The following is a 12719-nucleotide window of genomic DNA, read 5'->3' on the forward strand; positions in this document are numbered from 1 at the left end:
CCTCCTTCCTCCCGCCCTCGGGCCGGAAACGACGGCAGCCGTCGACGCACTTCCGGTCCCTGAGGGGAGTGTCCCCGCGAAAAGGGTCCGGGCGGGCGCACGAGGCAAACCGGAAGTGGGCCGCCCAGAGAGGCGGGAAAGGGGACGTTTGCCTCAGAACCCGCCCCCTCAGGGGGACTACAACTACCAGAATGCACTGGTTTCAGGGCGCTGTGGTAACTGTAGTCCGCCCACAAATAAAAAAGGTAGCTTTGCCAAGTGGAAGAAAACACACAAGTTAATAACAACGACAACAATAATATAGTAATAAGCATTAATAATAAAAACAACAATATAATAAAAATAAACATTAATAATTAAAACAACAGCAATATAATAAACAGTAATAAAACAACAATAATATAATAAACATTAATAATAAAAACAACATGTATATATAATATTAGCAGAGACTGTGGTCTGAGTGTTAGACCAGGATTCGAATCCCTGCTAGGCCATGGAAACCCAATGGATGACCTTAGGCAAGCCACACTCTCTCAGCCTCAGAGAATGGCAATGGCAAACTCCCCTTTGAGGAAACTTGCCAAGAAAGCCCCATGATAGGTTTGCCATAAGTCAGAAACGACTTGGAACACACACAACAACAACCAAATAATAATAACGTTTGTTTATAAAGCCCTTTCCACTGAAGGGCAGAACACCAAACGTACATAATCAAAACATGTGAAGCACAACACTATAACATTCTAAAATACATGTACTAAAATGCTAAATGTACACAATCAAAATGGGTGGTAAAGCACAACACTATAAAATATTAAAATGCTTGAATGGTATACTTGTGTTGTTGTGTTCCTTCAAGTCGTTTCCAATTTATAGTGGCCCCAAAGTGACTCTAATGATGCGGTTTTCCTGGCATGTTTCTTCAGAGTGGTTTTGCCATTGCCATCCTTGAGGCTGAGAGAATGTGACATTGGGTTTCATGGCTGAATGGGAATTCGAACCCCGATTCAGTCGCCAGAGAGTCATAGTCCAACACTCAAGCCATTGTACCACTGGCTCCAAAAATATAATCTACTGAAACAAAACTCCTTAGCAGTTTCTTCTCCATCCTCCTTGAAGTGATTTAATAAGCAACGCTTGGGATTTTATTCGTGTTCTTTATTTCTTCTTCTTTGCTCCTCCACTTTTCAGATACCTGGCTAGGTCAGGTAGAAGTTCAACAGGTGTAGCTGTCCCCCCATATCATCTCTTCTGTACCTCTGATCTTTTATTACCGGGTAAAGCATAGGATCTTTGCAAAGAATGAAAACAAACGGCAACGTTTTTATTAAGTACTGTATCAACCCAGAATACAGAGACATAGGTCCAAAATAGGCCATGCTATTGAGGACGCAGCTGCACTGGGCAGGACTCGTTTCTAGGATGAAGGACCATCGCCTCCCCAAAATAGTATTCTACGGTGAACTCACCACAGGTCAAGAGCGTAAGAGGGGCGCCCCAAAGAAGAGATACAAGGACTCCCTGAAACAACATCTCAGGCTTAGCCAAAATGATCACCAACAATGGTCTGCCCTGGCCTCACATCGGGAGGCATGGAGATGCACTCACTATCCACAATGCTGCAGCCTTTTTCGAAAGTTCACGGCGAACGAGTCTCAAAGAGAAACGACAACGCAGAAAGAACCACAACCCGGAAACATCACCCAAGGAGACTTTCTGCTGTGCTTTCTGCAACTGGACTTGTTTATCTCGGATTGGCCTTTTTAGTCATCAACACGCTTGTACAAAGCGCAGGATGAGTCCTTCCTGAATCTTCGTTGGCGAAGCAAAGCCAGAGAGGTCCGAAACATGCTGCAGAAATAATCCAGTTTGAGACTACTTTAACTGCCCTGGCTCAGTGCCCATTGGAGACATGGTATGGGAGGAGAGTGCTGCAGATCCCATGGACAGCAAAAAGGACAAGCAAATGGGTCCTTAAATGGATCAAGCCTGAACTCCCCCTTAAGATAAGATAATCAAATTGAGGCTGTTGTATTTCGGCTACACTGTGAGAATTCAGAAAGGATGCTGAGAAACTGGAGCGTGTCCAAAAGAGGGCGACTAAAATGGTGTAGGGTCTGGAAGGCCCTTTAAGGAAAGACTTAGGGAGCTGGGGATGTTTAGCCTGGAGAAGAAAAGGTTAGGAGGTGATATGATAGCTCTGTTTAAGTATTTGAAGGGGTGTCACATTGAGGATGAAGCAAGCTTGATTTCTGCTGCTCCAGAGAATAGGATCAGGAGCAATGGATGCAAAATGTAGGAGAAGAGATTCCACCTCAACTTTAGGAGGAACTTCCTAACACTAAGATCTGTTTGACAGTGGAAGACACTGCTGCCTTGGAGACCAGTGGAATCTCCTTCTTTGGAGGTCTTTAAACAGAGGCTGGATGGCCATCTGCCAAGAGTAATTTGACTATGTCTTTCCTGCATGGCAGAATGGGGTTGGACTGGATGGCCCTTGAAGGTTCTTCCAACAGTATGATTCTATGATTCTAAAACACAACTCATTGGAAAAGACAATAATGCTAGGAAAGGTGGAGGGATGTTGAAGGAGAGGAAGACCACATGCCAGATGGATGGACTGTATTAAGGGAGCCACAGGTATGAATTTGCCAGACTTGAGCTGAGCAATGGAGGACAGGGAATCCTGGAAATGCCTCATCCACAGGGTTGCTATGAGTCAGGATGGACTTGAAGGTGCTCAAAGAGGAAGAGAAGAAGACCGCATGCCAGAGGGATGGACTCAATCAGGGAGGGCATAGGCCTGAAATTACAGATACCAAGAAGCACAGTGGAGGGCAGGGGGTCTTGGAGATGTCTCATCCAGAAGGTCGCCATGAGTCCAGTGACAAGAACACAACAAGCACCTTTGAGACAAACTGAGGAAAAGAAGTTGTAGTATAAACTTTGGTAGACTTGGTCTAGTTTCCCAGATCCAAAACTGCCTCTGCCATTTATATGATCATCCACCCAACCTGGCCCTAGGCAATGTATTTCCTCCTGCCTTTGTCCCTCAACTACTATAGTTAAACATTGACTTGTCACCTCATCACAATACCCACATTGTTTTAGAACCATAGAATCTTAGAGTTGGAAGAGACCCCAAGGGCCATCCAGTCCAATCCCTTGCCATCACAATCAAATCACAGTCCCTCACAATCAAAGCACTCTTAAAGATGGCCATCCAACCTCTGTTTAAAGCTCTACAAAGAAGGAGACTCCACCCCAGTATCAAAGGGAGTCTGTTCTACTAATTAATAGCTCTTACTTTCAGGAAGTTCCTCCTAATGTTGAGGTGGAATCTCTTTTCCTGTAGCTTGCATCCATTGCTCCTGATCCTATTCTCTGGAGCAGCAGAAAACAAGCTTGCTGCTTCCTCAATGTGACACCCCTTCAAATACTTAAACAGGGCTATCATATCACCTCTTAACCTACTCTTCTCCAGACTAAACATACTCAGCTCCCTCAGTTGCTCCTCATAAGGTGTGGTTTCCAGATCTTTCACCATTTTAATCACCCTCCTTTGGACACGCTCAAACTTGCCAACATCCTTTCTGAATTGTGGTGCCCAGAACTGGACACAGTATTCCAGGTGGGGCCTGACCAGAGCAGAATAGAGTGGCACTATGACTTCCCTTGATCTAGACACTACTATTGATGCAGCATTGGCTTTTTTAGCAGCCGCATCGCACTGTTGACTCATCCCTTTCACATGTATAAGTCTCCTTAACCCAGGTGTCCCTCATCCTATATCTCTGCATTTCATTTTTCTGCCCTAAGTGCAGTACCTTACATTTCTCTTTGTTGAAGTTCATTCTGTTAGCTGTGGCCCAGCTTTCTAGTCTATTCAGGTCATTTTGAATTTTGATCCTCTCCTCTGGGGTATTTGCTACTCCTCCTAATTTGGTGCCATCTGCAAATTTGATAAGCATGCCCTCTATTATTTCATCCAAGTCATTGATAGATGTCGAATAGCCCTGGGCCCAGATGTCGTGGGTGTTGTCGGCCACCTTGAGTTCCACATAAGGAAAAAGGCAGAGTACAAAAATTAAATAATCACAGAAAGGAATACAATAATTTTAATAGAGGAGCAGGAACAAAAGCCTGCAGGTCAGGTCATAAATGGGAGACAAATGAAGCCGTCACTGCGCTGTGAGGTTATGGATCTTGCCAGCCAATGGTGCCAGGAAGGCATCTCTCCCATCATCCTGACCCTGAAAACCATGAAAACCATGCATTCCATCTGCTAAAACTGCCATTCTTTTTTACCGTTGCCTTTCATTTCTTCTTTTTCAACACATTTTTGTCTGTTCTCGCTTGGATGGAATAGTTCTTTAATTCTTCCCTCTCATTTTGCCTATTCAGCACAGCCGCTGCTGGCAGGCCCTAACATTTTTCAGAGCATGGGGGGGATAATAACAGAAATCCTTTTTCCTCCCCCCTTTTTGAAAACCACACACAACATTTTAAGATCCTTGGTGCTAGAGGTGGGATATAATCCAAGAAAAGGGATTGCTAGGTCTTTCCAGCAGGCAGAGAATAGATGCCTTGATTTTTATTTTTGACCATTTGAGCTTTATCTCCAAAACAGTACCTCTGGTATGCAGGCATTAAAATGGTAATTCTGTGCACAGTGATTCAGATTCCTGCATTCATTTTAAATATATTATCCTTGCATTTCCATAAAAACATCCAGGTGAGCTGGACAACATCTGAATAAAAGAGAAATGGGAGATGGAGATAACTTTTAGGCTTTAAGAAAGTTCCAGATTTTGTTCCTGTTCTTTCCGATTTTATTGTGGAGATTTGTACAAGTTTTGTTTATCCCATAACATTTTCTGTCAGCTCCTGGTACAGTCAGAGACTTTTTACACCAGTTCCCCAGGTTAGTTTATTTTAATCCAATATAAAATTGGAAAGATCAGGAACAAAATCTGGATCTTTAACATTAATCTGGATGTGTAATAGATCCACACTGCACAGTTATAGCATTTCACTTGCCATGGTTCCTTGTTATGGAAGGCAAGGAGTTGTAGTTTGGGGAAGAACATAGAGTTCTGTACTAGGCTATATCTGCATTGCAGAATTAATCCAGTTTGACACCGCTTTAAATGCCATGGCTCAATGCTATTAAATGATGGGATCTATATATTTATAAGGTATTTAGCCGGTTGGAGAACTCTGGTTATCCATCACTAAGCTATAAATCCGGGGATTCCATAAAATGTACCCATGGAAGTTCAAGTGCTATTGAAGGTTCAAGACACACCACAGAAATAATCCAGTTTGAGACCACTTTAACTGCCCTGGCTCGGTGCTACCAAATTCTAGGAACTTTTTGTGAGACATTTAGCCTTCTCTTTCAGAGAGCTCTGATGCCGCAATAAACTACAGTTCCCAGGTCTCCCCAGCATTGAGCCAGGGCAGTTAAAGGAGTCTCAAACTGCATTATTTCAGCTGTGTGTTTTGGACTGACGTGTTATAATTGCACAGTGTAGATGCAATTATTAGAAAGAGAGAGAGAGAAAGCAATTTCCTATAGGAAAGCTTCCTATTTTTCTAGGAATAAGCACCACAAAACAGAAGAAGACTTGCTTCTGAGTAAAAACGTGTATGATTGCACTGAATGCATCGTTTCTGTTCTGTCCTTCCAATGCAATAATGGGAAAGACTTTCAAACGTCATCATCCATATCCCATCATTAACTCGTCTGAAAAGCGTGATCGACCACAATCGTTCAAAAGACTTTCAGATGACATTGCTCAGATCCCATCATTAGCCTATCACTTATCCATCATTAAAGCAACATTGGCCAGCACTTTGCATTTACAGAAGTTCGCATTATTGCAATGCTGCTTTAATGACAGGTTAATGGTGGGATCAGCACTATGATTTGAAAGCCTTTCACGCTGTCACAGTCACAGATGGGTTAATGACAGGGGAGCGATCCCATCCCTCTCCCAGCCCTATCCCGTCTGTGTATGATCTAGCAAATGGAGGGGTGCAGGTAGCAAGGAGAACCCTTACAACCCTCTGTTGTTGTTGTTGTGTGTCTTCAAGTCGTTTCCAACTTATGGTGACACAAAGGTGAATCTATCCTTGGAACACCAAGGAGGAGACCATTCTGGATTATGTGAAAATGGAGCCTAAGGGCACCCAACGAAAAGGTCCTTTTGTTCCTATCAGCCTTTTTCACTGTCCAGTTTTTGCAACCATACATAGAAATGGGAAATATGATAATGGCATGGGCAATCCTGACTTTTAGAGATACAGGTAGTCAAGCCTAGGGAGTTCAGCACACAAAGAAGGTGCACTGCTGTGGCCACAAGACAGTTTGATGTACATACTGGATTTTGAGGAGAATTCAAACAAGCCGAAGGACCAGCCAAGGGAGTCCCCCTCAACCAATCTCCTTGGCTTTCTCTGCAAAAGGCTGCAGGGCCTCTCTTTTGTCCTGCAAAGGGTTTGTCCCCCATTGGCGTCCAGTTCAGCAGAGGTCTGACGCAAATCCCTGCCCAGTGATCTGAGACAGTCTTTGAACAGGAGTCTGGGAAATGGGAAGACTGGCACTGAGGTCTGAGCCACTGTGAAAGACTTTTCACAAAGCTCTGGGAAAGAGCTTTCCTGGTTATAAATTCACTTATTCAGATGCCGTACTTCTTCTAGAGAGTTACGCTTGGCTACTGTGGTGGCTAGTAGCTCCTTTGTCTATCAGTTGCTGAAACTGATGCAACTTGGAGCTAGCCAAGGCTGCATCCGCACTGCAGGAATAATCCAGTTTGACTGCTGTGGCTCAATGCTATACATTTGCAGGATTTGTAGTTTGTTGTGTAACCTGAGCTCTCTGACAGTGAAGGCTAAATGTCTCACAAAACTACAAAACCCAGAATTCCATACCACTGAGCCATGGCAGTTAAAGTGGTGTCAAACTGCATCAGTTCTGGAGTGTAGATGCAGCCGTAGTTGGAGGACTGTTACTCTACTTTAATTGCTATGGAATCCTGGGACTTGTGGTTTGTTGGGACACTAGAGAACTCTGGCTACGAGTTCCAAATGACCCTCCGTAAACTGTAAATCCCAGAATTCCATAGGAGGTTGCCATGGCAATTCAAGGAGATATTATTAATACATCCTGACCTTCCTTATTTCTATTTTTTTAAATAGCTAAACTTAGGTTGCATCTGCACTGCAGAAATAATGCAGTTTGTTAGCCCTCTAACTGCAAAGTGTATGAATGGGCCCCAGTTGCTGGAAATGCATCATGTGGAATGACTGTTGCATGCGGTTTTTATTCTGAAAACAGGTGAACTGATATCCCTTCTATGGAACAAGAATGCATTTCCTAATGATCAGTCATCCCTTAAAAAGAGGAATCATAGAATCATAGAGTTGGAAGAGACTGCAAGGGCCATCCAGTCCAACCCCCTGCCATGCAGGAAATCCAGATCAAAGCATCGCCGACAGATGGCCATCCAGCCTCTGTTTGAAGACCTCCAAGGAGGGAGATTCCACTACACTCCGAGGAAGGAGTGTGTTCCACTGTCGAACGGCCCTCACTGTCAGGAAGTTCTTCCTAATGTTGAGCTGGAATCTCTTTTCTTGTAGCTTGCATCTGTTGTTCCGGGTCCTATTCTCTGGAGCAGCTGAAAACAAGCTTGCTCCCTCCTCAATATGACATCCCCTCAAATATTTAAACAGGGCTATCATATCACCTCTTAGCCTTCTCTTCTCCAGGCTAAACATCCCCAGCTCCCTGAGTCGTTCCTCAGAGGGCAAGGTTTCCAGACCTTTCACCATTTCTGTCGCCCTCCTTTGGACACATGGCTCCAGTTTCTCAATGTCCTTTTTAATTGTGGCGCCCAGAACTGGACACAATAGTCCAGGTGGGGCCTGACCAGAGCAGAATATAGTGGCACTATTACTTCCCTGGATCTAGATACAATACTTCTATTGATGCAGCCTAAAATCGCATTGGCCTTGTTAGCTGCCGCATCGCACTGTTGACTCATGTTCAACTTGTGGTCTACTTGGACTCCTAGATCCCTTTCACATGTTGTCTCCTTAGACCAATTCCCCCAGTCTTATATTAGCAAGATTCATCACACTGACAGCAAAGAACAGAAAGAAGAGACAGAAATTAATCTAGAAATGTCTGCAAAATTACAAAAAGGGAGCATGAGTTGGAAAACCTACGCTGATCTTGCATCTTGACAGTCTTTAGTTCTATTTTTTTAAAATTAGCTAAACTTAGATTGCATCTGCACTGCAGAAATAATGCAGTTTGGCAGCCTTAATTGCTATGGTTTGGAGCTGTGGAATCCTGGGAGTTGTAGTTTGTTGTGGCACCAGAACTCATACAATTTGCCTCACTGAGAGCTTATTTTTCACCTGCAAGCCCCACTTAACTCCATCCTTTATCCTTGCAAGAAAGGTAACATCCACTGGAGTTTGGCTCCGGGATCCCCTGAAGATACCAATATCTGTGGATACTCAAGTCCCATGGAATACAATGGAGTGAAATGGTGCCCTTTATATAAAATGGCAAAGTCAAGGTTTCTTTTTGGAACTGATATCTTTTTGGAATATTTTCAAACCCTGGAGAGTATGGCCAAAGAATCAGTGGAGGCCGAGGGCTGACTGTGCAGCTTAGGCTTCCAAAGAAAAGGAGTAGCCAGAATGACCCACGCGAATAGAGAGCTGTAGTGGTGCTTTGAGTGATTCTGGAGAGGAGGGTTCAGATCCCCACACAGCCATGGAAAACCATGGGGGACAATGCCTGCTGCAGTGGTCTCAGCACTGGGCTAGGGCTCCGGGAGACCAGGGTTTGAATCCTGGCTCGGCCTTGGAAACCCACTAGGTGACCTTGGGCAAGTCACACACTTTCAGCTTCACAAAGCCTGGTGATAGGGAAGGGCCCAGTGTGGTGTAATGGTCTGAGCGTTGGATTAGGACACTGGGGGACCAGGGTTCAAATCCTGGCTTGGCCTGGGAAACCCACTGGGTGATCGTGGGAGAATTACACACTCTCAACCGCACAAAACCTATTGATAGGAGGAGAATAGCCTGGCATAGTGGTTTCAGCATTGGGCTAGGGCTCTGGGAGACCAGGTTTTGAATCCAGGGTTAGCCATGGAAACCCACTGGCTGGCCTGGGGCAAGTCACACTCTCTCAGCCTCAGAGGTTGGCTATCCAGGCAGTTTTTAAATAAATAATAATAATAATAATAATAAATTTTATTTGTATACCGCCTTTCCAAAGGATCAAGGCAGTTTACAAAAAACGCACAAACAATGACATAACCACACAGACAACTAAAAATCCATCCCCTTACCTTACCTTAACTAAAATGCCAGCATTGAGATGCAGTAAAAATCAATCGCATTAAAATATATTTAAAATCAAGAATTTTAAACACGAATATTATATTTAGTGACCGTCCCACGATGTATTGTGCTATAAAACGTTGTGCAGGGTGCGCCTTGATATGTGTGTTTTAATGTAACGGTTGTGTTTTAACGATGTTGTAACCAGGCGGGTAAGAAATAAAATTATTATTACTAATATTATTAATTAATTAGTAATAACATAAATAAATAAATAAATAAATAAATAAAATTGGCAACCCTATGGCCAGTAAGACCTCGGAGGCCCCCATAACCAATGCTTCCCCCATTAAAGTCCCCATTGAGAGACCTCCCACCTGGGAGGGACGCGGCCCCTTTAAGACCCCCCACCTCGCCGCCGCCTTTGAACAGGTGGAAAAGGATACACAACGTTCTAAAAGAGAACGCGGGAGGGGGGAATGACCGAAGGGAGAGGCAGCCAATAGGAGGGATGCTGGCGGAGAGCTCGACCAATCAGAGCGCGGCTAGGCGAGAAAAGGGCGGGGCTGGGGAGCTGGTGGTGTTGCAGCTGGAAGAAGGTTAATCAGTAGCAGCAGTGGAGGAGGAGGCCATGGCCAAGCGAGTGGGCGCCCCCCAGCAGCAGCAGCCCTTCCACGGGGAGGACTTCTCCTTCGTCAGCCCCTTGGTCAAGTACCTCCTCTTCTTCTTCAACATGGTCTTCTGGGTGAGGCTAACAACTGGGGTGGGTTCAGACGTGCATGCGTGTACACGTGTCTGGAGTATACGTGTCTGGAGGGGATCAGGTGCTAGAGCTCCCAAGGGAAGGGGAAGGAGGGAGGCAGGGTTTGCACGCCTTTGCCCTTGAGCCTGGGTCTTCGGGGGGGGGGCAGTAATGGCTCCTGGTTCTCCCTGTGGTCCGCCCCAAGACCCCCTGGGCAGAGGCCCCTTGGCTTGAAAGGGTTGGGGTCACCTTGGAGATAGGACCCAGGTCTAAACATTACATCCATTTAGGTTTGCAATACCTCTTACCTGCAAAGCCTGAAGGTGGTTTTGCATGCAGTATAGTTAGTAATATTGGGCATGGGGCAAGGTTTGGGTACCTTGAACCATCAGAAAGCAAAGGTCTGTAAAGCAAAAGTATATACAGGGGGTGTGTGTGTGTGTATGTGTATATATATATATATATATATATATATATACACATACTCTCTCTCACTCTGTGTGTGTGTGTGTGTGTGTATGTATGTATGTGTGTGTATATATATATATATATATATATATATAAAAATCTGGACCATTTGGGGGTTTGCATTATTCCAGATTTTGGGGAATATCTGCATCTGTATAATGGGATATATCTTGGAGGTGAGACCCAAGTCTAACCATGACATTTGTTTAGGTTCTATATTCAACTTACCTGCAAAACCTGAAGGTGATTTTATTCACAATATATTTAATCATTTTGGGCACAGCGCAAAGTTTGGGCACATTGATCCATCAGAAAGCAAAGGTGTTAGTACTATGTCACCCACCCCTGTGGACAATGTTGGATTTTGGAGTATTTTAGATTTGGGAATATTTGCATCTACATAATATCTTGGAGACGGAATCCATGCATTTCATATACATCTTATACATAAAACCTGAATTCTGAACATTATACACAACATTTTAAAATAATTGTGTGGGTGGAACAAAGGTACAAAACACACTGCAGAAATAATCCCATTTGAGACCACTTCAATTGCCCTGGCTCAGTGCTAGGGAATCCTGGGAATTGTGGTTTTTCGGCACCAGAGCTCTCTTTGACAGAGAAAGAAGGCTCAATGTCTCACAAAACTAGAGTTCCCAGAATTCCCTAGCTTTGAGCCGGGGCAGTTAAAGCGGTCTCAGACTGGGTTATTTCTGCAGGTTTTTTCGGATGAAAGTTTGTGTAGTGAACCAGCCGAAAGGAAAGGGGTCACTGTCTCAGCTGCGTATCTGGACGATTTGGCATACTTGCGCCTACGTAATATCTTGGAGATGGGTCCCAACTCTAAAACATGACATTCATTTATATTTCATATACACCTTGTATACAAAGCCTCAGTTGGTGACATTTATACACAATTTGGTACATGAAACAAAGTTGAATCAGAAAGCAGAGGGGTCACTGTCTCAGCCAACCGTGAACCTTGTGGACCATTTTGGATTTGGGAGTATTTCAGAGTTCCAGATAAAGGAGACTCAACCAGTATCGTTTCTGACTTGAATTTTGGACCTTCCGTGATTCATTTTCTGCCTGAGAATTAGTGAGGTTTCCTCAGATAATGTGGCGTATGTTCTGAGAGCTTTGCTCTTTGCAAATGTGCTCCTCTGTTCCCATCCAATTAGGATCAAATTGTTTAATTGTCAGACTGTTATTCCCAGTTTCACGGTCTACTAGGTTTTACTGACTAGAGGTTTGGACCGTCAGGGATTTGACTTTTATCCAAGAATCTAGGAATCCGTGAGAGATCCTTGAGTAATGTGCCACGTTCCAAGTAATGCTGCTTTTTGTAATAGGATTTTGTAATAGGATAGGATTCTTGCCATCCTCCCTATGGCAGTTTCCTTCACTTTTGTTAATCAGCCATTTGGATTTGCTCCCAGGGCACCTCTCACAACTGGATAACCGTTTTTATGTTCTTTTCAAAAGAATCCATTATTTTCTGTTGTTATTAATCTCATTGCTATTATTAATGCAATCAAAAATCCATCAGTGATACTTTTATTGGCCAACCGAAATGCACAATATACTTTCAATTGGCCAATAAAGGTATCACTGATGGAGTTTGGTTTGCATTTGTTAAAAGGCCAACACAGCTACCCCAGCATGATCACTATTATTAGATGGTGATTATAATGTTGTTATTGCTGTTGCATTTCCAGCTGTAAGAAGACAATTTCCTGGCCCTTTCCTTGACAATGATTGCCTTGTAGGATTTTTTATTTTGAATTCGTAGAGGAGTAGAATTGAAAGGGTTCCCTAGTGGTAATCTACTCTAAGCCATTGCCAGTGCAAGGACCCACTGCCATCCAGCCTCTGATTGAAAAATTCCAATGAAGGAGTTACTTATTTGAGTTCAAGGCTGATGTTTTGTACCAGAAAGGACAATTTTATAAGTCTCGGGGTATCATTATCTTTGTACCACCAAAACCCTGTTTCCAACTCTATGATTCTGTGACTCTGGAGACCAGGGTTCGAATCCCAGCTTGGCCATGGAAACACCTGGCTGAGCAAGATTACATGTGAAAGAGATCTGAACATGAGTCAACAGTGCAATGCGGCAGCTAAAAAGGCCAATGCAATA

General features: G+C 43.8%; 1 protein-coding gene across 2 annotated transcripts in view; it reads left to right on the forward strand.

The window, feature by feature from the left end:
* The first annotated feature begins 9975 nt into the window (after positions 1-9975).
* Positions 9976-12719, forward strand: part of TSPAN33 (tetraspanin 33) — a 32606-nt gene continuing 29862 nt past the window's right edge. For both annotated transcript variants that reach the window (XR_016281466.1, XM_089527386.1), the window contains exon 1: positions 9976-10111. Coding sequence is in view for 1 of the 2 variants with exons in the window: in XM_089527386.1 (XP_089383512.1) it covers positions 9998-10111 (114 nt within the window). In the remaining variant the exon portion in view is untranslated. The remainder of the gene's footprint in view (positions 10112-12719) is intronic.

The sequence above is a fragment of the Sceloporus occidentalis genome, unplaced genomic scaffold (assembly GCF_023333645.1).
Source record: "Sceloporus occidentalis isolate IW3139 unplaced genomic scaffold, rSceOcc1.0.p SCAF_5, whole genome shotgun sequence".
NCBI classification, from domain to species: Eukaryota; Metazoa; Chordata; class Lepidosauria; order Squamata; family Phrynosomatidae; genus Sceloporus; species Sceloporus occidentalis.